Source organism: Hemibagrus wyckioides, linkage group LG03 (assembly GCF_019097595.1).
Source record: "Hemibagrus wyckioides isolate EC202008001 linkage group LG03, SWU_Hwy_1.0, whole genome shotgun sequence".
Taxonomy (NCBI): domain Eukaryota; kingdom Metazoa; phylum Chordata; class Actinopteri; order Siluriformes; family Bagridae; genus Hemibagrus; species Hemibagrus wyckioides.
The window spans coordinates 21,775,651-21,802,652 of NC_080712.1; the positions used below are offsets into that span (position 1 = coordinate 21,775,651).

Genomic DNA, 27,002 nt, shown 5'->3' on the forward strand with positions numbered 1-27,002 from the left:
CACTGCAGCCTTAGCTTTCTGCTAGTGGTTGAGTAGTTTATTTTGAGATGCATTTCTGCTCAGCACGATTGTAACAGACTGATTATCTGAGTTAACGTTTCTGTTAGCACGAACCAATCTGGCCATCCTCTGTTGACGTCTCTCAGGAACAAGGCATTTCTGTCTGCCTACAATTCTGTATGCTTTTTCTTTATTGCACCATTCGGACAGACTGTTGCGTGAAAAAAATCACAGGTGAAAGCCAGTCAAAGCCAGTGAGATCAAGTATTTTCCCTATTCTGATGGTTGATGTGAACATAAGCTGAAGCTGCTGGCCATCTGCATGATTTTATGCATTGCTCTGCAGGCGGATTAAATCATTTAATGAATGATTAGGTGTACAGTTGTTCCTAATAAAGTGCCAAGCAAGTGTATAATATATAAGCAGGAATGGTAAGTTGAAAAAAAGTGGGAAAAGCTGTAAGGCATAAAAAGGTAATGAAATGAAGAAAAAAAATCAACACAATTATATAATAATAATAATAATAATAATAATAATAATAAAAAAGAAAAAGAAATGGTACAACACTTCCCGGGAATCATATTACTTCTTTTTATTCAAACTGGAACGACCCGTTTCAGAATATGTATAACCATACATCAGATTCAGTCATGGCAAAATTAAAAGCTTTTTTTTTTCCCATATATTTTATGACAATAAAAACTCAAAAACAAAACAAACTCAGATTGTTGATGGTTTAAAAAACAATATCAATTAATTCATCTTACCAACTAACCATCAATTTTATTTTGTGCTTCTTTTAAGAAATTTAATTTAAATAATAATAATAAAAAAAACAAAAAACTAAATAGATCATCAAGCTACACACCTCCTTTCACACAATTTTGGTAAACTCTGAAATATGAAAATAAATTCATTGAATTTAGCCACTAAAAGCCAATCTACTGTACACTTGTACAGTTACAACATATAGGAACATAAAAACTACTAGGGATTAATATTTGTGCATACATATTTTTAACAACATACACAGTGACATTTACGATTACAGTTGAACAAATGTATTTATTGGTTGATTTTCAGTATAATTTAGCTTTAATTGGTTCATTTTTTATACAATTAGTTTTTTTTTTAAAGCACAGATAATCCCCCAGGGCAAATACCTTTTTTAAAAAAAAATATAATACCCTCTTTGGTAGGGGTATATGATACTGGACTAGATAATATTCTTACACAGCCAGTAAAGAGATTTAGCAATAACTTTCGTTTGATGATCTTTGAAACTTTCTATAATAATAATAATAATAATAATAATAATAATAATAATACAGCTATTGCTCTGAATTGATCTTTAAAACAATCTCCAATTGGTTTTAAATTAAATTACAAACATTGAATGAAGTAAATAGTGGTTAGAATTGTACCCTTCCTTGTCAATTAGCTGTTCTTCTACTACTGCTGAATTTGCACATCGTAAGGTCAACAATAACCAAGTGCATATTAAATCAGAAGGACAGAAATGCACCTTCAGGGTAGAGAAATACCACAATAACTCTTTCCTGAAACTCAGGGTCGTTCACCCAAAAATAGTCCTGCCATTAGACAAAAGTTGCTCCATCTCTTCCAGTTAAACCAGCCGCCTGCCCGCTTTTCTCCCAACCTGCAACTGCAGCCCATTACACAAATATTCCTGAGTCTGAATCACAACCGCAAAACAATAATAAAAAAAGCTTTAAATAATGATAGTGCAATTGTAAATCAGTATATCTTGCTCCCTTTAAAACAACACATTATATCGATTTTAATGTGCAAATAAATTCATGTGGTTTAAGGCGCAAATGCAGATACACAAGCTGCATAAATACAGGTGGTTACTATGGTGAGGTTGACCTCTGACCCTTGATTGCTGCCTGGCTGAAACTTATAGACAAAGTGTAAAAGGCACCCTGACTCCAAAACAGAGCTCCGTCTGTCTCTCTGATACAACACAGAGTCGGTGCTTTCAGGTCAGACACTCTGTTCTCTCTCTATGACATGTTTAGGAGTAGAAGTGATGTATTCACTGTCTGCTGTGCCCTGTGCAACTATGTTATGCTGACATAACACAATGTGTGTGTCTGTATCTGCTAGCTACCCTCTCCATGTATGGTGTGAGTGTTTACCCAGTCCTTGAAGTGACTGTACCCAGACTGGCCTCACCATACTGGGTCTGAGCGGAGGCCTAGTCTCGAAACCTGTCTGCACTGCAAAGAGCCTACTCCATCTTCTCTCTCTCTCTCTCTCTCTCTCTCTCTCACACACACACTTATACTTCAAGCACCTAACAATTCTCTCACCATCTATCCTCCACAGTTCCATAAAGAACTCCGGCCTATTGAATTATGAGTCTACAGCTAGCACTTGTTCCAAGGTTAACTAGATCACTAATATACACACATCCACAAGACTCCATCAAGGGGTAAAATGGAACACTGTTAATATGTTAATTAAATGGAGGACTTTCAGCTGAGCAACACATAACCAATAAAGGTAATTCTTTTATAAATCACTGACATTATCAGGAAAGATGTGTGTGTGTTCACTCAAGGCCACAGCAGAGTAATTAGCAAATAAAAAACAAAATACATAGCTGAGGCTCACTCAAAGAGCTGACCTCTTGTTCAGTCTGTAGCATTTGCATATTGACCTTGAGTCCTGTAATAGCTTTGTAAGTTTGCCTTTGGTTTCTGGACAAATACAATAGCATACACACAAGCCAGCTGAGCTACATTCAGTGGTTTCTGCTAATTGATTCAGCTCAAAATAATCTGATTTAAATAAAATAACACAAAATAACTGAATCCGAATGGCAGCAGTGGCAGTGGAATGATGACGACCACAATGACGTGCAAAATAAAAAAAAAAACAGTGAGTCAGCTCACAAGACGTGACATCACTGCCAGCTGATGGTTAGATGTTGAAACGAATGCTGGGATTTAATTTAGCAAATAATTTAATTTCTCTTATTTTTTCAAGTATGAAACCAGTGGCTACAGCACCAGTGGTTCCTCTGTGCGTTCCTGCTCAGTGGTAGCTTGCGGTGATGAACTTAGTTTTGTTGAACCTTAGCTGCCTGTTCCTTTTCAGCCTTCTCCTTAGCTTTCTCCTTTTCCACCAGCTTCTCCTCTTTCTGAAGCATCAACATGATCTCCGACACTTGTGATGTGCTAATGTCCACATCCTCCTTATCGATCAGCTCCATCACCTAAAACGTGCAAAATCATATGCACACACACACATGTACAAAGAGATCAGATTAAATAGCACATGTCATTTAATACACACACAATACACTTGTCTGAGGTATGTAAAGGGGTTGTATGGCATACTCCCTTTCCCCTGGCAATCACAGTGACACTAGTAAATAGCAGAACATGGCAGATAACACATCCAATGAGTACATTCCACTGCCCTATGATGCAGCATGTGTGACAATTTAAGAAGAGATCATTGGCCAGTTTCAGGAATCACAGTTTAGCCTTCACCCTCCCCAGTGGCCACAAAAAAATTATTTTTTGTTGGTCAGTGATTGGCAGAGTCTCCACTGTCAGATCTTAGCAACAGTAAACTTTATGTTTTCCAAAACATCCTTCTTGTTTATTATTTTCCCATAACAGCACATCCCGTCATGTTTCATTCGTTACATATCACCCACCCCTATCCTGGCATAAACCGTTACCTTGATAACATCGTCAATGTCTATCTTGCCGTCCTTGTTTTCATCCAGCGCGTCGGCGATGCTGAGCAGCTTGTGCTCTGGAATGCTCTGGATCTGCCTCATGACAGCAATGAGCTCATTGATGCTAATCAGGTTTTCCCTAAAGGAAAGGAACATGCAGCATACAGGAAACAGTTACACACACTCAGTGTTACACACACTCAAACTCAGTAGTGAAGTAAAATGATGGGGAGGAGCCAGCTGAGCAATAAAACCTCGAAATTGCATGCAATTACTGTAGTAGAGATTCCCAAACCACTTTTAAACACCTTATATCATTTCTACATGTAATTGACCCTTAATATTTTACATTCAGTGTATTTTCCTATTCTATACAAAATGATTATGTATTCATTTTAGGTGTCTGGGGGAATAATTGGTTGTACTTGAGCGAATGATAACATTTCAAAACATATAACGCTTTTGGAAATGTTATTTTTCACTTTAGCACAGGACAAGAAAGCAATTACATTTGGTGTGAAAAGTTATTGATTTGTTCTATTATCATCAGCACTGAGAACAATAAAGTGGTGCAATAACAAGAGAGTCTTATCTATGATGACACTGCTTCTCAATAACAGACCTGAACCGTGGTTTCATATTTCACCGGTCAAATTCACAAGATAAGATGGAAATAATATTCGGGTGTAAAACCGTCGATCCAGACTGATGGCTTGAATACTTCAGTTGAATTGCAGCACAATACAACTCAATATATCACACAACTACTTCCAGGCATTGAGAACCAGTTGTACGATATTAATCATATATAAGACTTTACATCCACAAAACAAAGTAAATTAATTGACCCATTAGCACCAGGTTAGTCAGTACAAAGCGAATTAACTTGTGTTTGAGCCCGATTGTTAAAATTTAGGAACCCAGGAAATGTTTGTTAATGGCATTGTGATGCAAAACAACCCACAGCCCAGTGAGCATCTTTCCTTACCTTTGTAAGTCATTACATTTCTCAAAGAAAAATCTACAAAAAAAAACAAAACAACAAAAGCTTGTAAGTACAAAAAAAAGCTCTTTCATGATTAGCTCTGTTGAAGCGGCCCTCCTACCACCATTTTACTGAGGATCACAAACACCACATCCCACAATGCATCACAGACTGTGCATACAAATACAATTTGTCTGAACCTATTCCCTATTCATCACATTACTGCACTACTTTGTGCACAGTCACTTTGGAGTGTTCACATTTGAACGTTATTCCCACTACATTACTTCTAGTGCACCGTAAACCCAGTATACAACTCATACTCACTTCAACACTGTGTAGTGATTTTTTTTTTCACTTCATATACAAGAAAGGATAGCTACAGAATCAACAGATATAAATAAAATATTAAATCCTTAAAGCCAACTGGTACTTCTAGTGGTGTATTTAATAAAGAACATTGCTTTTATTACTTCTGTATTTTTGCAGTTTCAGTTTATTGGGTAATTTATAACGTTTAAGTTATAAAGATATTACGGTGGGCTATAATAAATCACTTCCAGAGTATCTCTCACTAATGCCAGACACTGTGATCTTATAGTAAATATTGAATGAGTGAGAAAGGGGGTGATTTCGGACACAATGTTGCACTAGGGCTGACAAGGTTTCTGTTCCATTTAAAAAATATATTCCAATACATTCAGTTATTATTATTATTATTATTATTATTATTATTATTATTTATCATTATTGGCCAAATTTTATCGATGCTGAAACAACTCCAGTATAGTGTTATTTTTTAAACATCAAAAAGACCTCCTATATAATCAGGGATGTTTTCCCTTTTTTTATCTACAGTATTTGGAAAATTCTTTTGCAAAATTGTGGGGGAAAAAAAACCATTTAATCCAGAAAAATTAGCATGTATTGAAATCCCCTTTCACAATGTGATGTGCCATTTGTTATTCTTTAAAAAAACACTATTCCGTATATTTTTGTTAGACCAATACATGCGTAAAACAAAGTAAATAGTATTCAAACAGTAAAATGCATTTTGACAGCCCACAGCTTATAAACACACACACAAATAGCTAAATGTTCTGATACACATTACAAAAAAAAAAAAAAAAAAAAAAGGAAATCATACTTTCTTACCCAACTGGTGGTGTGGTTCCGCTGTCCATCTGTCCATCCAGCACCAGCTTGTCTTTCTCTAACTCGTTTATGATCTTATCCATGCGACTGATCATGCGGTTCACCCGGCGTGACAGATGTTTACTGGCTTTCGACTCTTCCACCTCTTTCTCCTGCCCAGTTTTAGAAAGCTCTTTCTTTATCTCCTCCAGATCCTGACATATAACAAAACAGGGGATTAGTGCAAAGAACATTCCTCTAGTCATTTTAAAAAAAACTTTTTAACTCGATTACCCATCTTTGTCACAGTACTATTGATCAAGAAGAAGAACGACTACACACGCTTCCTCGAGGATATGTGACGCTAATTGTTGCAGCTTTTTTCAAATGGAAAAACATATAGAATTGCCTCGGCATGTTTAATGGAAAGAACTGTTTGCTTCAATTATTCCGCAGTTGCCTGGAGGTATAGACTGAACAGCACTACAAAAGTGAGACACTGACCCCTACTGTGCAACCCAGTGCAACCCTCAGTACAAATTAAATGTGTGTCTGGTTGCATTTCCTGAGGCTGATGAAAGTGAGAATGCATGGCTGAAACTCATAGTATATAGTATACAGATACACCCCTGTGATTCTAAAACATATAGTCGGTCCGAGAGGGATGCAGTGGGGGGGGGGGGGGTTGACATTGATGGTTTCACACTGTTCCTCCCCATAAAACTTTGCAAACGTGCTGGTCTCTCACCTCAGTGTATTCCTGCACGTCGTCTTTCAGTTCCTCCAGCTCCTCCTTCTCTTTAGTCAGGAGTTTTTTCTGCTCCTTCAGTTTGGTGCAGGCATCACTCAACATGTCAATCTCCTCCTTAGTGATCTCCTCTCCCTGATGAGTGAAAAAATATACAGGACTTATACTATATCATGAGCTCACTGCATACTGACACAGACAGACACTGACAGTGTTCAAGCAGAAAGTGGAAAACACAAACATTCTGCAGTAACTGTACTAGGTGCACAAAAAAACAAAAAAAGATTGCATAACAGCAATAGGCATGTAGACATAGTGGGTAAAGTTAGTGTCTCACTGCTCCAGGGTCCTGGGTTCAGTTCTGAGTTCATTTTTTTGTTGTTGTTTTTTTGTGTGTGTGTATGTATTCCCATCACGTGGTAGAGTTCCCAGCATACAGGCATGCTAATGAAGATGAATGAATCAATAACAGCAATAAATATTTAACAGGAGGCTGTTGAAGGGTTACAGGAATAAAGGAAGTGAAAGACATTCACAGCAACTAGAGAGACAGAGACAGTGGAAAGAGAAGCATGCTAAAGACCAACAGCTACACCGGGTATTTCTGCTCCTCATTCACCGTCTAGCACTACTCAAGTCGAAATCCTAATTTCATTCCTTTTTCCAGGTTATTAGTAAAAATAAATAAGCACATGTCTAAAAGCCAGTTAAAAATATTTAGTTCTGAGGAGCAGAAGAGCCAGTGAGCTCTTGTCTGGATGGAAGACACAGAAGTACAGAACCTTGATGCGCAGATACTTCTGCCACAGCTCAAACTGACAGCAGCATGAAAAAGAAAATAAGCCATCACAAGATCACACATTACACACAGTTCACAAGCTAAAGATGGCTGAAAGTTTGTGGAACTGCTCTACAGCATACTGGGACAAGGGACTAACAGAGATGATAGCAATTGAAGTTGCTGAGTTGTTTATTGAATCACATTTCTTGATTCTTGGAATGCTTAGACACGTAAAAATAATAATCATAATAATAAAATATTAAATTTTACCCCTTTTAAAGAATATCACGTAGACTTATTATATACACAAAAGTGCTACTTGGTTATTTAATTAGTGCACAATTGTAGCACAACGACTCTTTACAATAAATGGCAAAATAAAAAAATAAAAGCTTTAATGATTGAGGATTAAATGCTTGAAGGACCAGAAATGGTAAGTAATCATTTCAAGCATAAAGGACCAAGTGCTTGAGTGTTGTAGTATATGAATCTGTCTGTCTGTGTTAATCATACCTTAATACCGTCCAGCACCGGTGCTGTGTCTCGTAAAGTTTCCGAGTGTATAGCCACGTCTACACTGGGCATAGCGAGATCAGCGTCTACCCGCATCTCAGCCTCCACATCCTCCTTCTGCAAACACAATGCAAAACCCTCCATTAGCATTCCAAATTAAGTCTGGGTGTATTTACCATTAGTTAAAACAAAACACAATTTTTGGAGTCTAAATTGCAGTGTAATTGCATAAAAGATCAAGTAATCTTATTTAAAATCACATGTTAATCAAATAAAAGAAAAGAAAAGGTGATGCACAGTACACTTGCTGTCTGTTTAAGTTGCAGGCTCATCCATTCTGAGAAAATTATTAAACATCAAAAGGCAGAGGTGCAAAATTTTCCTCTTGCCCAGGCCACATGGGCTTTTTATTCAAGCCCTCAGAGGAGCATAAACTGTCAGGCTAATTCATTTAAAGTTTTAGTGCAGCTATTGGGTTAGATAGCGTGTGTCACAGAATTACTAGAATGACCATTTATACACAAGTGCCAAACTTATTTATACATCAAGGAAGATTTTATAATGGCCACAAAGTGAAAAATATGGTTAAAGACAAGAACTGAAAGCACTGCTCCATTTTCTGGAGTATAAATATGAGTTTGCAGCAATGTAAAATCCTTCTGTCATATACTGCATTGGGAAAACCCAAAGAACTATGAACACAAAAGAGATACTTGATGCTCTGTAATAAAAAATAAGCAGATTAAAATACTAAAATTTTGCACAAGCGGGGCCATCACAAAAGGTTTCATCTATATATAACATTCAAATTCATGATCTTGTGGTTTCAAAATCAACTACTAGTCATGTTTTGTGGTTATCAGAGACCACATTCAAACATAATGAGGACAATAAGGGAAGTGCAACTCCAAGGAAAAGCACCTGGTACTAGCTGTAAAATATGCAGGTGGACCACTGATGTATTGTGGCTGCTTTGTGGATGTTTTAGTTCAGGGGCTCTTGTGAAAACTGATGGCATCATGAATTCTGCCATGTACGAGGATATGTTACCAAAAACCTGGTTGCTTCTGCCAGGTTCATATTTGTCATGTGTCCATAGACAATTTTCAAGCCAATGAAACACAAAAAAAATCAGTATTTATCAATGGCCATATTAGCCTCCATATTTAAATCTTACTGAAAGTCTGCGGTTTGAATTATCTAGGGATTTCACTTACAAATATGAACGAGAGTAAAATGTTTTGCTTCAGGGAACGGACCAAGATATCTCTACCAATCTTGTTAATATTACATGAAAAGACTCAGTGCTATTATTTTTTCAAGGTGAGATGGCACATAATATTAAATGTGCTGGTCATTTCAAAGCAAGTGTTTTAGAGAAAACTTAAATTGTTTACTTTCTGGTTTGTTTTTGGTGGAAAAATTCACATTGCTAAATAAAAATACAATGACCCTGAATGTTTGAGCTCACAACATGACTTACAACGCAATTTTACAAGAGCATGTGCTGGTCTTTTCAAACATTCATTTTTTTTTCTCATTTTCATGAAGGATACCAATAATTCCAAGTGGTACCATCTAATCTAGGCCCTAAAATTAAGATTATTTTTAGGGGGAAAATGCTACCAATTTGTGTGTGTAATATTATGCCCAAAAGAAAGATAGGCATAAATTAGACACTATGTTTAATTTTCTTGCGTTATTATATCCTTCATGACTTGTATTGTTTCTATACACAAAAACCACCTCTGCGCTTTCAACATCTTGAATATTTGAGCTGTTGAGAGAGCATATTTGTAAACTTGGCAGATTTGAGCAGAAAAGATGACAGCTAGATGCCACTCCCATAGAGCTTATAGAACTGATCCACTGTGGGATTTGTAGATTTCGCTTAAAAATCACACTAGCCAAATGAAGTTTGTTTTTGGCATGCTGACCATAAGTGTGTCATAAACAAAACTCTGTAATGATGGAATGTGTTGGCTGCAGTGGTTGATGGGTGCTCCAACCTGTTCTTTGGCTTTCTCTACGGTTTCGGCTAGCCTCTCCAGCTCCCTCTCTCTGTTCTCCTGGCGAATAGCTGCCTCTTCTTGCAGCATGGTCTCCAGTTTAGTCTTGTTATCCACCTTAGAGAAGTCAAGCTCTGCCACTTTTACCTGTGCCTCTTTAGCCTGGAACAGCATACCAACATCAGACATAAAACAAATACTACAGGAACAGATGTAGCTATTGTGGTGATGTCTTTTAGACCAAAAATGTCATACACACTCTGTGAGGCGGGTATATGTATGTCTAACGTACGTACCACAATCTCAGGCAACGTCTGGAGTGTGGTTTTAAGCTGGTCTGCAGGGGACAGAGTGTCAGGAAGGAACATAGCCCTTGAAAGTAGTAGCAGAGAGGTGGGGATGTGCTGGTTCAAATGCAGCTCCAGCCACTGCCACACACACACAATCTCAATTATATTTCACCTTCATATATGACAGCTGAATCAGACAGCTAATCACCAAAATCACCATTATTCTGATGTGCTGGAACAGACAGAAGTGTGTGTTACCTGTTTGAGTTGATCTCTAAGCCTTTCCTCTGTCACTCCCAGAGATCTCATGCCTCGAACCCTGCATGCAGCTTGCAGCTCATTAGCATTCAGGCTCTCCACTCCTTCCTCTGCTATCAGCTGTCAACACAAGATAACACACAGAGCTGATGTGTAATTCAGACTGCGATTAGTAAAAAGAAAAACTGTAGTGCTGGACAAGGCACCTTGTCATCAGCACGTATGGAGCGGAGCTTCATGATGAGCTGGAAGCGGAGGAAGTTGTTAGTCCCGATTGGCTGCAGCTCCAGTAGCTTGCAGAGAGCTACCAGTTGCGGCCGTGTCAGGTTGTCTAGGGTCAGTTCATCCTCAAACAGTTTGGAGAATCGGATGATCTGCTCATTGCTAGGCCTCTCACCTGAGTCCCGGATCTGATGTGAGGGGAAAAAAGAAATTAAGAAAAAGTAAGAGTACTGGTATTTTTTGACTGCAAAGTGATGAAGAGTCTATATGTATGCAGGATGACCACACGGGGGCAATATAGATCTGTTTTGAGATTAAAGCTGAGGAGGGGAAACCTGAACTTTACTAATAATGAGACATGGCACAACCATGTTGGTTTAATTGAGTAATGTATCGTGGGACTACCAGAGAGGCATCTGTCAATACATAAGGAGCAAATGTAGTAACAGTATTCAGTAGTGAACTACAGTGATCAGCATCAGTGTTTGATCAGTGTTCAACATTAGTGTCAACATATGATCTGAATTAATCACAGTAATGAGTTTTTATCAATATTAATTAGAATGTAGAATGATAACAACTAGTAATCAGCAGCAGCAGCACATGCTTGACAGATGTATTAAGATAATAATGAACAGAATAAAAACCACAACAGCAAAAGCTTTAATGAATGCCTGCTTGACACTTCACTTTGATAATTATGGTCAGGATGTTTGTGGGCAGTGGCTGGTGTGTAGAATGGATGTGGCATGCTGTGAATGCACTGCTGCTTTTGTGTAAACAGGCTTTAGCTGCTAACCTGACATACCTTATTTATGTCAAATGTCACATTTATTCATTTTAAGGGGGTTATACTGGACACTAAAGAAAATATTGTATTTTCTTTCCTTTCTCCCACTTCGACCTGTTCACCTGCTTTCTTCACCATGTTTTTATTCTCAATGCACAAACCTAACCTGCACACCACCAGCACATCAAAATACTGCCAGACACAGAATATCTTTTTCATGTATTATATTAAACTCATGTGGACATATATAGTAAGATGAATAATAGTCATTTAAAGTATTTGAACACACTCCTAATTGGTGTGATTAGTGTCAGGGTTGGGATCGGTTTTAAAGTAGCTAAAGATGGTGAGCAGTCAGTATAAATATTTGATGAGTTATTGGTGTTGAATTATTATTAAACACGGCAAGTGTGCCGTTATACTGAATACCGACGATCGCTTTGTGATCAGAGACAGATCATTGTGGTGTTACCTTCTGGAAGAAGCTAGAGAACTCCTCAGTCACGTTGCCTTTGTCTGCTTTGTTTCTCAGTGCAATTTCCTCCACTGTGTCCTGTAAGAACTTAGCCATCTCCAGCTTGACTCTGAGCTCCTTCTTCAGTCTCTCTTCCTGCAGGGTATTAAATAGTGTAATTGTAAAAATGTTTCAGCCTGAAATAATCTACATAACATACTCAAATTCTACAATGACTAGTCTGTCTTTATATAACATACAAGTGATGATTATAAATGTTATCATATCATATCATATCATATCATATAGATATGTTATAGATATCATGACGAGTGCACAATTCCACAGATATTAGCTGCACAGGGAGAATAGAAAGTGAAAGATCACCGCACCTTCTTGGACTTTGTCTCAAAAGTGGATGGCAGCATGTTGGGGAAAAGCTTCAGAGCAACAGGAAGCAGGAATTCCATAAAAGGAACAATGATAAACACCAGAAAAGGCAGGAGTCGGAATAAGTCTGCACATGTCCTTAGGAACTGGAAAGAAAAAATATATGCAATTATATATACACATAGCTTTTCAATAGCAGATCTAAGCTTGCTCAACCATTAAATCACTGCTGGGATCATATACAGGTATTAAGTGTTACAAGTATCAGCTGATGTGATGGTGTAAATGTGACTTCTTTAAGAGAAGTATATTAAGCAGTATCTTCTCATCTATTTACATGATCTACATTATTTTTGCTTAATTTCTTTAGTGTTTGCCTAATATGCAATTAGACGTAACTATATGATGGTATTGTAAAGGGTCAGAATATATTAACCCGCTTCATTATGGGCTGTGTTACGCAAGGGCCAATTATATGTAGATCCTCAAAGTCTAATTAGGACCCTATCTTATTCCTGACCTTCTAACATTTCTCTCCACATGTCCCATCCCCCATTCTCACTTTTTCCTTCTTTGTCATTCTTGTTATCCTCGATTTGCAAGCTCTCTTTGTAAGTCTGATAAAAAAAAAAAGGTAAAGTAGCACAGGCCAGTTATAGCATTAATAAAAAACCTAAAAACTTCCATCGCCAAAAAATGACCCAAACACAGACGAGTGCTACAAAGACGTAGATAAATTTTAGTTTCCTCTCCCCTCACTCCACCTGCATGTCTGTGGTCCTATAGGAACAAAGACAAAGAGGGTGAAAAGAAGCTTTGTGCTTTCCCCTATTGACATGTATATCACCTCTGTCAGAGAGGGGTAAATGGGGAAAAAAGGGAATGAGGAAAAAAAAAGAAGCATGGGTTCTGGTGGCTTTAGAAAGAAAGGGGGAAAAAGAGGATAAGACATGACATCAAAAGCCTCTGGACTGAATGCGAATAAGAATTAAAGAGACACGAAGGAGGAATAGCGGTAGGAAGCATGAGGAGATGCTAACTCAAGCTAAGGGAATGTGTAAGGGCATTTAATGTGTTTTTTTTTTTAACACAGGAGGCCCACATGGATTGTATGAGGACTAATTGTAAGTTCTAAGACTGTTATAACACTCATTCAATTACAAGACTCTGCTCATTTAAATTCCTTTGAATCCACTAAAAGTTTTGGTGAAAATAGACAACAAATGGCTCACATTAGGCAAACGTTTCATACAGTGGGGTCCATAAGACCAGAGTTTGCTACTGGTCTTAGGGTTAACACACAAATGGTTTATTTCTCAGCCAGGAAATGTTCACTTTTTGATAGGAACACAAGCACTATTAGCATTTAAAAAATCCAGATTAAAAAATCTAGCTTGTTGAACTTCGGCAATAGTTTTTGGGTCAATTATGACTGAAATACTGTATACATTTTACAATTGGTAGTAATTCTAATAGATATATAGTTTTTATTATTATGCTAAGACTCCAAATGGGATTTCATATTTGTTTGTTTTTTATCTTCTCCACATGAGCTATGGGATCTTTCCATTTTTTTCAGCATCTTCAGATTACCCTTGGTCTCTTGGTAGCTTCTCTGATTAATCTCATCCTTCCTGGTTCACTGAGTTGTGCTAGATTCATGGTTGTGCAATATTATTTCAGTTGTTTAATTAAGGATTAATGGTGCACTCAAGAAAGTTTGGGATTCATTTTGTAACCAAATGATGCTTGACACTTTTCCAAAATGTGGTCTCAGACTCATTTTTACAGTACTTTGTGCACTTGTTACATTTTTCGAAGCTTTTTGATTCTATTTACCCTACTGCAAAATTGTGAGATATTTTGGGTAGATTCATAACTAATAAACCCCGGTGGAGTCCAGACTACTATCACATCTTAAACCAATATATCACTTTTTGATGTTCTTTTGTTTTACATGGAAAACACTGAGCTATACACTCACTGACCACTTCATTAGTAATGAATGTACATCTGCTCATTTATCCGGTTATCCATCTGCCAATCATGTGACAGCATGATAATATCATGCAGATACAGGTCCTTACTTAATGTTCACATCAGAATGAGAGGGGAAATGTGATCTCAGAGACTCTGGCATGGATGTTGGTGAGCCGGTTTGGGTATTTCAAATATGCTGATCACCTGGAATTTTCATCCACAATAGAGCAGGGCAGAAAACAAAAACAGTTAATGAGCAGCAGTTCTCTGGGTGGAAAAAACACCTTGGTGAGAGAGATCAGAAGAAAATGGCCTGCCTGGATCGGAGCGGTAGGAAGGCTGCGATGACTCAAATTAATCTCTCTTTAAAACCACATTGAAAAGAAAAGCATCTCAGAACGTATATCATGTCGAACCATAAGTCAAATGAGCTACAACAGGAGAACCACATCAGGTTCCACTCCAGTCAGACAAGAACAAGAATCTGAGTCTAATTTATGCAAAGGATCATAGAAATTGCAAAACTGAATATCTGGTCTAATAAATCTTGATTCTTGTATTTGCAATGTTGCACATATTAGATGTAAAGGAGTTACGTTATGGAGGCTACATGCTGATCACAGCATAGTCACCAAGAACAGACGCTAGTCAGGCTAAAGATAAATTTTATCATACAAGATAATTCCAACAAAAAGAATCACATCTCTCAGACAGTGCAACAAATATAACATGATGTCTATTTCAGTCTGAACTGAGCAGAGATCTTCCGGGAATGTGGCAATACAGGCAGCAAATGAGTCATGTGTCTGTCTGAGAGGTTGAGATAGTCAGACATTAGCACTATGCTAGTAGGATTAAATCTCAGGGCATCTGCCAGAAACGTGGGAAAGAAAGAAAATTCACCACACTAAAGTCCATTGCAGAAAAGATTTGGATAAATCAGTTTAGCGTTATTTACCACATGCTGTTATCAAAAACAGACAGGAAAACTCTGCTCAAGATGAGTGTAATGCTTCCAGGGATGGCTTCTGTTACAGCAGTGCCTTAGCTGACCCCTGTTTTACCTCGGTCTGAAGGGCAGCAGCTCCCCAAAGGATATCACATTACCACAAAAGAAACATAGAGACTGGGCATCTGGCCATGTGGGGACACACACACACACAATTCAGCCTAGTAAAGCATGTCACCACAGCGTTTCTGATCAAGCAACGTTTGCCAGGATGAGAGACAAATGAAAAAGATAAAAAAAAAAAAAAAAAAAAAGAGAAAACAAACAGAAAATCTAAGGGAGGATTTCAGAGACAAAACTGACAAAGAAAGATCCTTCACTCAACTATGCAATGAGATCTTTCTCATTCTCAAGCTTCTGTAAAATTCAATTATTTCAGTTCAGTGAGCTAAAACTTTCACTCAGTGAACTGAAAGGAATCACGAAATAAATCTACCTGTAAAAATCCATCAATGCACCAAATGTAATATCTTACCAGGATCACATTACTACACAAAGTGCTTCTGTCAGCAATGTATTTAAAAATAGCCAATAAAGCATTCAGTACACAGTAACATTGTGGCAAATAATGTTACTGCTTATTACACTGCTTACATTTTACAGCCATTTTCAAGAAATAATTCAATAAAAAATATAAAACATTATTAAACTCAGAGTGTCTCACCTGTTTACCAAAGTATGAATATTCAACTGAAGCATAAACATTTTATACAAAGTGTAAAAAGGAGTGAAATATAACCACCTTAATTCTCAGTTTTCCTATATAGGGGTCTATCTGATCTCCTGTTTTTGCATTAATGAATTTTAGACCTGACTTCTTCCTAAAAACATGTTTTTTTGCACATTTATTTCATTGAATTAATGCCAGAATGTATTAATTCTGGCATTAATTCAATTTTATATTCTGGAGATTATGTCACTACCGGCTGATAGCCTGCCAACAGTTTTCCATTATACCTAATAGCTAGTCCTTCTCTCGTCTGTACAATGACAAGCGGCTTCATCATTAGTCATATCTTATGGCCTAGTAATTATAATACCAACTGTACTAATGAGGAGTGTGCCTCCAGCCTAATTTTATTTTCCAATAAGTTAATGAACAGGAATTAGGTGAACTGCTGGGTGAGAGGGAAACACTTATTTAATATGTAGCAATCAAGTATAATTTTTCATTGCAAGCTTTGCTCCTGTCAGCAGCAGCACATGTATTTGACAGTTGTAATAGAGAAAAATAATGACTAGAAATAAAACATGCACTGCAAATGCTTTACTGAATGTTTTCAGCCTCTAGCCCCACACTTGGGTGCAGTTAAAACTCATTTCATTATAACTGACATTATAAAACTGTATGTGGACACCTGACCATCACACCCATATGTGATTCTTCTGCGAACTGCTGTCACAAAGTTGGGAGCACACAATTGTCTAGGATGTCTCTGTAAACTGTACATTACAATTTCCCTTCACTGGAACTAAGGGGCCAAAACCTGTTCCAGCTTGGCAATGCCCCTGTGCACAAAGCAAGCTCCATGAAGAGATGGTTCCCTGAGGACTCACGCATTGAGCACAGAGCTCTGACCTCAACCACAATAAACAGCATTGCGATGGTTGGCTGAAATGCCACAGGCCTTCTCTCCTAACGTCAGTGCCTGACCTCACTAACGACTGAAAGGGCACAAATGCTCACAGCCATGCTCTAAATTCTAGTACAGAGACCTACTAGAAGCGTGGAGGTTATTACAACACTAATATTAAAATGTTATGTTCAGCACGCAAGTTTGATTGGTCAGATTTCACATACCTTTGGCCATATAGTGTATTTGCGGGTAAGAAGGGTATTTGAAACCATTATAGGGCAACAAATTTTTGAAATAATCTTAAAGCCACTTCAGACATTTTAGTGTTATATTTATTAAACCTGTAAATGAATGCTTCATGTTTGAGCAGAGGCCAGTGTAGAATGAATAGCATTGTACAGCAACTCAGCCATGCTGTATAGGCATGTGCACAGAAACTGACCTGGAGTCCTTACTGAGAAGTTTCATGCTGCTAAATCATTCGGTCTATCACCAGTCCTGATTCTTATTGATCTCTCAACAGCCAAAGTCAATCACAAGACTCACACAATCCTCACACAACTTTCAAGTTAATAGTGCAGCTTGGAGGTTATTTGCTCATCTAAAGGTATGCTCATATCAGAGGATCTGCTTCTGCTTTATATAAATTCCCAGTCATGTTACTGTACAGATATTAGCATTTCTGATGAAGCCATGAAAAGCAACTAATAAGTCATAGAACCGACTCCCAGCAAGAATGATCTGCAACATATTCTTATATTCTGCATCCTGACATCAATGAGCTTGTCATCTCCCTGGAGAACCTAATGTTATAAATGAATCATGTCATTTATTTCTCAGTTATAGCATCAGGAGGATCTTTCCTTTCTGCCAAGGCCATTCCCTTGTCATCTCATGATCAAACTGCTACAACCTGATTGCTGCGTGGCTTGTGTTCAACCTCCTCAAGTTTACCTAAATCACCCCTATTGATGCGTTCCCCATGCTGCCTCCCTGTAGCTGCACCATATCAGGTTTAAAACACTGATGCTTGCCCTACCTTACTATAGTTACTAAGCGAACCTTGATCAGGATCATGTTCCCTTGGAGTCACAAACATGGGTGGAATAGACCTGCTATTCTGCAAGACTCAGAGAAGGAATTCATCAAGATTGTTCTCGGTACTGGAACCATAGGTGTTGGAATGAACTTCTTCTGGCTGTACGAACAACTGATTCACTGACTTCACTGTTATCATGCAAAGCTCTTACCTAAACACTTAAGCAAGCACTATATCTTTACAACAAATTTAACAGTACTAACAGTTGCACTACATTCTACATTAAAGGGATTTTGCATTATGAGATTCTTAGACTGCGGCACATTTGTTCTAGCACGAGGATGTTTTTGGTGGAGAGTTGAATGCACTTGTCACCCTAACTCTAACCATTAACCGTACTGTAATAAAATAATACTTTACTATTACCAATAAAATAAATATCTAAAATAAATAAATAAATAAATAACTCACTATGTTTCTTAGTGAAGTGTTTTTCAGATTATGAAAGTATTCCATAAATTACAGTAAGAAACTGAACTGAGTTTTCAGACTCAAACCAGAAAATATTGTATGTGTTGTTGAGAATAATGAATAGGTAATTGTACCAAATTGCAGAAAGCTGCAAAATAGAGAGCACATTTAATGCAAAATAAACAATTTGTCAATTAGGGAAAAGCTAGTGTGTCAATAAAATGATACAATATTATAAAAACAGGCATAAATCCCAAAGCTGCCAGTAAACAGACTCAGAGGATTTGCATGAACGTCATCATTATTACTGCCATATAGTCATGTTTGGTCTGTGTAACTGTGTAAGTGTCTGTGTGTGTTCGTACCTGTCTCCTTTCTCTTCGTGACAGAATTTGTCCGTTCAGCACTCTCCACAGCATGCGTCCAGTGATGGCCGTATCAATCCACAGAAGTCGGAATCCGTGGTAATAGTGCTTCACCTCGTCAATCACGCGTTGCCCTAGCGTTCGCCGCACTGGCTCCACATCCACATTAGGGCTGTAGATGGGTCCTCCCTCCTCTAGCTTTTTATTTCGATCTTTTAGTGAACGCAGCGAGCGCTCCACTTTGGAGTCGTCATAAAGACAGCTTGAGGTGTGAACCCACCGTACTGGTGTGGTCCACTGCGCAACTGTCCAATGAGAGACAGCGTGGGTGTGGCCTAGTGCAGCAGAGTTGGGTATCAGGACGGCATAGTAAAGACGAGATGAACTGTTCATTGAGCACTGACGTGTGTATGAATGGTCAGGACGCAGCCCGAGAGACTGAGCTGCCAAACTGCCTCTGAGAACCTCGGGACTATTAGAGAGAGACACCGAAATCACACTCACAATCCATCACATATGAGGATCATGTAATTTTCTAACAGTAATGAAGATGAACAAGTCACACTAATGTCTATTTACTGTATCTTCATGCTATAATTATTAAAATGAGTAATAAAAAGGCAAATAAATAATAAATATTGCATTTTATTATTTATTTGCCTTTTTAATTACTAAATATATATATATATATCCTTACTACTCAATGAGCTCTGTGTACCTGTTTGTAGCCAGGCGTAGTGCAGTACAACTGAAGCAGGCTATGTCTTTCAGCTTCCCTGCAAGAAAAAAAAAACAGTTCATTCATAAACATGAACTCCAATACACCTCCAGCTTCACAGTGAAGTCTGTTACGAACATAATGCAATTAACAGTTAATAACCTATTTAAGCAGCATACATTAAATCCTTGTTTTGTCCCTTCTCTCTGCCCTCAAATTTACAGAATGGCATTATTAGGAGAGGATAATTGGCATTTACAAAGTTGCAAACACGACTAATTAAAGACTTAAGCACCTGAAATGACATACGATCAACTAAGTTACCCACATTCACTCCCATATAAATCTATTTGACAGCTTAATGTACGCAGATGTTACAATAGTTAGTCAATAAAAAGAAAGCATTCAGCAGACTACAGTTATCCAAACAATTATATCAGTGAAGCTGAGACTGAGATGCTTCTGTAAGTCCTTATTCTGTCTTGTTCATATAAACAATAACAATGAAGGAAATCAGTTCAGCCAAGAGGAATAAAATCTTCTCTGGTGTGGATTAGTCTTTTGAACTGGAAGTCAAATGATGACAAAAACAATGACATTATATTCTGCCATGAGAAGACTGTAAACACTTTATAGTAGCAAATAAAGCAGACAGTCTCCTTTGTAAGAACCAAACCAAATAAACCAAATATTGGACATAACGGTGTCCAAATACAATTATAAAACTTCTAAGTGTACAAACTATAATTCTGCCCAAAAAGGGTTTGATGCTGTTTTTCAGGAAAGCCTTGGTGGCTAGAACGGTTAAATGTAAAATATAATATATATTTGTGACCAGGATATTTCCAGCAGAATGAGAGTAGGAATATCAGTAAAGGTGAGATCACCAGTGAGATCATTGAAAACATTTACTTTCTGGCATTTGACCGACAAACCCTTATCCAGAGTGACTTACATTTATCTTATTATTTTTTTTAATATACAACTAGTAGTTGAGGGTTAAGGTCCGTGCTCAAGGGCTCAGCAAGGGTGTTGGAATTTGAACTCACAACTTTCCAACCAGTAGTCCAACATCTTAAACACTGAGCTACCACTGCCCCTCCAAATAACGGCTGTTTCCTAAAGATTGATTAATATCCTGGGCAAAGGTGAGGCTGTGTTTGGTAAACAGGGTGGTTAACATGAGGCACAGTCACAATAAACACTTCCATTGAAGTCTTTCCACACCAGCAGGATATATAACATCTGTGGAGATTTTCATTTTCCCTGAACTTCAAAATTCTGAACTGTGCCAAAATGCCATTAATCTTCATGCTTCAATATTTTAAACCTTTTTTTTATTGTACAGTAAACAGTTTCTGCCGTTAAAACTATGAATTATCTTATGTACACTTCTGCAGTTTTAGCAGGGAATCAGCTGAGAGGCTGTTCTGTAGACTTTAGGACGACTGGGTCATGTTTAGTGAATAATGTTTCGGTTAGTTCCTCATATTTCTAATGTTTAAATGCTGATAAATGAATAACAGTAAGTGATCAACAGTTTGAATATAAATAATTTACAGTATTAACTTTGTGGGAAAGAACCAATCAGGTTTCTGCAAACTTCTGACCATACACAGATCAGCCGTAACATTATAAGCACTGACAGGTGAAGTAAATAACACTGATGATCTCCTCATCATGGCACCTGTTAGTGGGTGGGATATATTAGGCAGCAGTCAACATTTTGTCCTCAAAGTTGATGTGTTAGAAGCAGGAAAAATGGGCAAGTGTAAGGATTTGAGCAAGTTTGACAAGGGCCAGACGAATGGATCAGGGCATCTCCAAAACTGCAGCTCTTGTGGGGTGTTCCCGGTCTGCAGTGGTCAGTATCTATCAAAAGTGCTCCAAGGAAGGAACAGTGGTGAACCGGTGACAGGGTCATGGATGGCCAAGGCTCATTAATGCACATGGGGAGCGAAGGCTGGTCCGTGTGGTCCAATCCAACAGACAAGCTACTGTTGCTCAAACTGCTGAAGAAATTAATGCTGGTTCTGATAGAAAGATGTCAGAATACACAGTGTGGGTCAGGGCTGTTTTGGCAGCAAAAGAGGGACCAACACAATATTAGGCAGGTGGTCATAATGTTATGCCTGATCAGTATATATTGTATGTCCTGAAAAATGAACTTACACATTTAATTTACACATTTTCTTTAATGAGGCAGTGTTCCCTTCTCTCTCTCTCTCTCTCTGTACTTTATTACACCTTATAAAAGTAACAAGAACAATTATACAGTTGTCCATATTTTAAAGTGAAATTTTTTTGTTGATTCTGAATACAGACTTGAGAACAGTCTCTCCATAAACACCTGTTTCAAGTTCATTTTTAGTCGGCTTAGTTTAAACAATAGCCTGCATTATTACACGTTCCACGTAGGGTGTTCACGTGATTGCTTTACTATTTTGCCACCCTATGTTTAAGATGTATATCACAAAAGTATATCTTTAAGCTGTCATCGCTGTCCTTTGTGCTTCCTCCACAGTGATGCATTTCTATAAACGCAGTCTTATCCTGTAATTACATATAAATCTTATCCAGACAGGCAGAACCCCTGGCCCAACACTGCAGTCACGTCATACGGGTAAAACTGTACTTCCAACCTGACAGGTGAGAAAATCGGTTCACATCAACCTCAGAGTTAAACAGTTTCTAACAGTCCAGACTACTCTGACCAAAACCAGATGTTTGGTAATTGATAACATATGCCCTGTGATCAAGTCCAGGCAAGTCTTAAAATAGAATGCTTTCTTCATTTTTTTTAGTTTATAATGAAAAACAAATGATAAATTGCACCACCTGCTTCCACTACATATTGTAAAGAGCTAATGTTTAACATGGACACAGCTATATAATCTGTATAATTTATGCTAATGAACTCAGATTAACAGGAAGGTGTCCTACATGATATACATGTTAATACGTCTCATTGATGTGAACGGCTGCTACATCAACCTAACCAATCAGAATTGTTTTCTCAACATATGCAGGGACGGAGCTTTTCAGTCTTGCAATCAGTGCAATTTCCACTTTGACGCATCTGTAGTGGTCCAAAACTGCCCTGTGGTGGCTGCAGTGTTTTACCTTCCTATGAAGGTAAAACACTGCACCCTACACCCATGTGGTTCAACAATAACATTGCTGCTAGCATATCATGCACATTATACAGTTTTACAAGTTTCCTGAAAAGTTCCGGTAAGTTAATGATCTATAATATTTCATATTAAAATATTTTAAATGTAGAAAACATACCAAACATTCTAAGTATTACTGCAAATATGAAACATGCATGAACAGTACCATAATACATATCTGATCGATTTGCTAAATAATCGACAAATATGAGCTTAAGATGATAAATAACTTGGAACCTTGACCTTTGAATAACTGTTAACTGCTAAGTGGTTAGTCAGCAGGTCTGAGATACAACGCAGTTTCAGGTGTCTCTAAAGACACCGCATATAAGGACTAAAAGCTAACTAATGCCATTGTTATTACTTCTTAATTGCCTACTCGTTCATTTTGTTTCAAGGTCTTCACAGGTAGATCTGTAGATTGTTTATATGTTGGCATTTCAGTGGAGACTGCATAAGACTTAAAAGAGCACTAGTACATTTAATGTCCATAATGCTAATCAATAAAACACATTTTTTGTGTTTGTTATTTATGCTCACTTTTCATTGTATTCACTATTTTTATTTATTTGTTTATTTATGTTTGCTTGCTTTCATTGTATTCAGTGTATTTATTTATTTAGGTTTGTTTGTTTGTTCTATTTAGGTTATTTGTTTACTCTAGAATATTCCAACATAAGTATGAAAATCTCTCCGACATTAATAAACTGCGTAATATTATACAAGGTAAAGGATTTTCATAATAATCTGAATCAGTACAGCCATTAGCATGTTGTACTTTCTAAACCAGTACAAGAAATTGAGACTGAGATTGTTCAATGCTGTCTACAAAGATGTGCATGACTCTCATGAAGTGTAGTGTCTTTTGGTGTACAATAGGCTTGACAGGCAAGACTGAACATGGGATCATTTTGGAAGTGCTACCTTTAACCTTAAAAAGAAACGCATCCAATTTGATCATTTGAACCTACAGAGCATGTTTAGACACTGCCTCAGTGATCACTGCTAAATTACTCGAAATGCAGCAAAATAATTTGTCTTCAATCAACCGCAACACAAAGTTACACCCTTCTTCACTGGTTTCCTGTAAAGGCTTCAAATCCTTCAAGTTGGTCTACAGACCAATAACCAACAGACTATCACTCGCATTCATGGAATCACACTTAATTTCTGTTCATTCTAAGTGGTATGGTTGTAAGTGAACAACACATAGTGATAACAGCACTGCATGGTACTGGAAGATAGAGCTTTTTTACCCTTCGGTGGTTACACGATGATTGAATGAGTAGTACACACTAGCTTTTTGGGGGGCAATCAGCGAAACCTGTCCGTGATCGATGTTTTTTCTTCCATTATGCACTTGCTCTAGCAACATCCTCCTGTTATTATCATCAGTGACAAAATAGCACCAGAATTGCTAAAGCAACACACAAACATTTCAACATAGGCATACTTAATGTGCAGCTTGAAACCTTGAGATGTTCATCAAACGTTTAATTTAGAAGTGATATAAATCAGTGAATTTAGTTACTTTGGTAAATTGGTCAAATGAAAGACACAAGAAAAGCTGGATTTACGATACAGGTAAAATGACACCAGTGCCAAAACATATTTGATTAAATACAACACAGTTGCAAGCATACATTATCTGGGAGTAAGACAAGTGTGATGAAACTGGTGGATTGCAAGCAGTTTGTGAGAAAGGTTATTATTGTGTCAGGGCTGCAGAGGGACTTTGTCCTCAAATAACCTGGAAGCAGCAGCTCAAGCATGGCGGCTTAGCTAGAAGACTGATCTAACTCCATAGTGATTAGCATGACTGAGAAAAGGGATTTCTGAAAACTCTGAAGACAATCATTTAAAACCACTAACATTGCTATCATTCCCTTCTGCTTGAAAAGGTGGCTGTGTGACAAATAAAAGGTTAGAGAGGTCCAGAGAGCCATGGATTCTTCCCTAAATGTGTGGAAACTACAGCACAATGTAGCTACAAAAGGAAAGTTCAGTAGCAGTTTGTTATAGCAACATTTTCTGGAAATGACCCACTGAGGTATACAGCCAAAAAAAATAGCTCACAGCACGTGCCTGCACTGTTATTGTTCAAATAAGCCTGTTTATTATCAGCTCCTAAAGTTAATGGACACAAAACAGCTTCAATTGAACACAGATGTCTGAATAACACTCTTTAACATGATCTGGGTTAATGTCATGCAGCTACCCTTTAGCTAGGTGAGCTGTTCCATTTCAATCTGTAGTATTAAACGCTTGTGCCGCTAAACGTTAGCTAGTTAGCTACTATAGTAACGAACAAATAATACTTCATTTGACATAGTAGTCAGCCTAATAAATCATATACAGTCTAAAATCGTGGCTAGGCCCATACTGTGCTTTAACATCGTAACGCTTTTCTTTTCAGTTTGCTGTATAAGACTGTATGCTAGTGATTAGCTTACTGTAAACCTGCCGTGTTTTCTTTCTTTCTGACACACGCCGACAGCCGAGACGTCGCTTCACTGTGCCGGCTATTAACAAGGCCATTTAGACGGCGGGAGCGACAGCCAGACAGCTGGTTACTTCATCCACGTTAAAAAAAAAAAAAAAACAGAACAAAAACGTATACAGTTACAGAAAGCACCATCATTACCTTTTCTCAGCTCGTTCTTTAATGATCTGGAGGATTTCATCAACGGAGACCGGGATCTCGAGAACAAAATTAACGCCATCCTAATCCGAGTCTATGAAAAGCTGTTTGTTGTTAATCCAGCGTTCACAGACGTCGATCCGGTAGTGCTGTGTGGCTTTTCAACGGTTATAAAGTGTCTAATCCACTAAAGTCCCAAATTCTTGTCCCATGCCCTTGGTCTGTATCAGAGGTAATTCAAGCGATGATCTTGCAAAATGCTCGCTTCTAAATGGCCTTCATGCGCTCTCGGGTCTTCCTGTAAATCACGCGCCACCGACAGAGGGAGTGTTTATGTGTCGGCCAATTGTGAGGCCATTTCAGTACACAGGGAGCAAATGCTACTTTCAAGTCCTCCTCGGAAACTACTTTTAGAGCATTGCTGAAAGGTTTAAACAGGCTGTAAGCGTTTATATTAAGAGTCAACACGGTATATTACCCGAGTATCACAAGATATAAGGAGAGGAGTTTTTTTTTAAAATGTGCACTATATTGTCTAAAGTTTTGGGACACCCCTCCAAATCATTGCATTCAGGTGTTGTTTCTCAGGATTTTGGCTCGGCCCCACAATTTCATGCTCCCAACTTTGTGGGGACAGTTTGGGGATGACCCCTTCCTGTTCCAACATGAGTGTACACCAGTGCACAAAGCAAGGTCCATAAAGACATGCATGAGCGAGTTTGGTGTGGAGGAAATTGACTGGCCTGCACAGAGTCCTGACCCCAACCTGATAGAACATCTTTGGGATGAATTATAGCAGAGACTGCGAGCCAGGCCTTCTCGTCCAACATCAGTGCCTGACCTCACAAACATGCTTCTAGTGGAATGGTCAAGATTTGCCATGAACACACTCCTAAACCTTGTGGAAAGCCTTCCCAGAAGAGCTGAAGCTGTTACAGCTGCAAAGGGCGGGCCAACTGCATATTAAATTCATGTGCATGTAAAGGCAGACGTCCCAGTTTTTTCTTGGCTCACAGTCTCCACTCTAATTCATCCCAAAGATGTTCTATCGGGTTGAGGTCAGGACTCTGTGAGGCCAGTCAAGTTCCTCCACACCAAACTCGCTCATCCATGTCATTATGAACCCCACAAATTTCAGAGCATGAAATTGTCCAAAATGTCTTGGTCCCAAAACTTTTGGCAATATAGTGTATCAGATGGACAGCACTGGCATTATAATCAGTGAAAACCATAATTATGAAATCAAACAAAAATTCAGACATGACCAGTGACCTAAAGAAATATAATTAAAATACTTTTCCTAATTTTTTTAAATAAATTTAAAAAAATAGGAGTAGACCTTAAAATATCTTTTGAATTGAACCAAAGTTCACAGCATATTTCTCATCTTTGCATAAACCTTTCAACTTTATTAATCATGATTACCTAGTGCACTGTAACCAGGTTCACTCCATAGACCAAAGGTCTTAATTTTTTTTCCTGACCCACACCCCAGAGTGATGAGAATATAAAAATGTGGATCATGTAGATCTGTTAACATGAACCCATCTTTTGGATGCATGTCATGAATTACATCTTTAAGCCTCAATAGGTAAAACAAGGAGCCTATTAAGTCTTCTCAAATCTAAAGTTGGATAGAAGCCACAATCTTGGGAGAGCATGGTGGAAGTGATGTTTGTTCCCTCGTCATATTGTCATCAGGACAATGTTTTCAGCTGTAAAGAGGGACTCTGTAA

General features: G+C 37.9%; 1 protein-coding gene across 2 annotated transcripts; it reads right to left on the reverse strand.

Moving 5' to 3' along the window:
- Positions 1-578: 578 nt before the first annotated feature.
- Positions 579-25,570, reverse strand: letm1 (leucine zipper-EF-hand containing transmembrane protein 1). 2 transcript variants are annotated; one of them, XM_058385803.1, is made up of 15 exons: positions 25,270-25,570; positions 19,453-19,510; positions 18,735-19,206; positions 12,296-12,439; positions 11,922-12,059; positions 10,644-10,847; positions 10,438-10,557; positions 10,186-10,317; positions 9,890-10,051; positions 7,881-7,997; positions 6,587-6,721; positions 5,860-6,053; positions 4,708-4,740; positions 3,720-3,858; positions 579-3,245 (listed from the first exon to the last, which is right to left on the reverse strand). In XM_058385803.1, the coding sequence occupies exons 1-15, from the start codon at positions 25,346-25,348 to the stop codon at positions 3,090-3,092; spliced, it is 2,283 nt and encodes a 760-aa protein (XP_058241786.1). In that variant the 5' UTR covers positions 25,349-25,570; the 3' UTR covers positions 579-3,089. The 2 variants fall into 2 exon arrangements, with proteins under 2 accessions (XP_058241786.1, XP_058241787.1); XM_058385804.1 differs by lacking the exon at positions 4,708-4,740.
- Between the last annotated feature and the right edge of the window lie 1,432 nt (positions 25,571-27,002).

Excerpts from the sequence above, each read along its gene's own strand:
- letm1 (XM_058385803.1), bottom strand. The coding sequence starts at position 25,348 with ATGGCGTTAATTTTGTTCTCGAGATCCCGGTCTCCGTTGATGAAATCC. Across the intron at positions 12,060-12,295 it reads TTGAGACAAAGTCCAAGAAG|GAAGAGAGACTGAAGAAGGA; the intron begins GTGCGGTGATCT and ends AATACCCTGCAG. Across the intron at positions 10,558-10,643 it reads CCATACGTGCTGATGACAAG|CTGATAGCAGAGGAAGGAGT; the intron begins GTGCCTTGTCCA and ends TTGTGTTGACAG.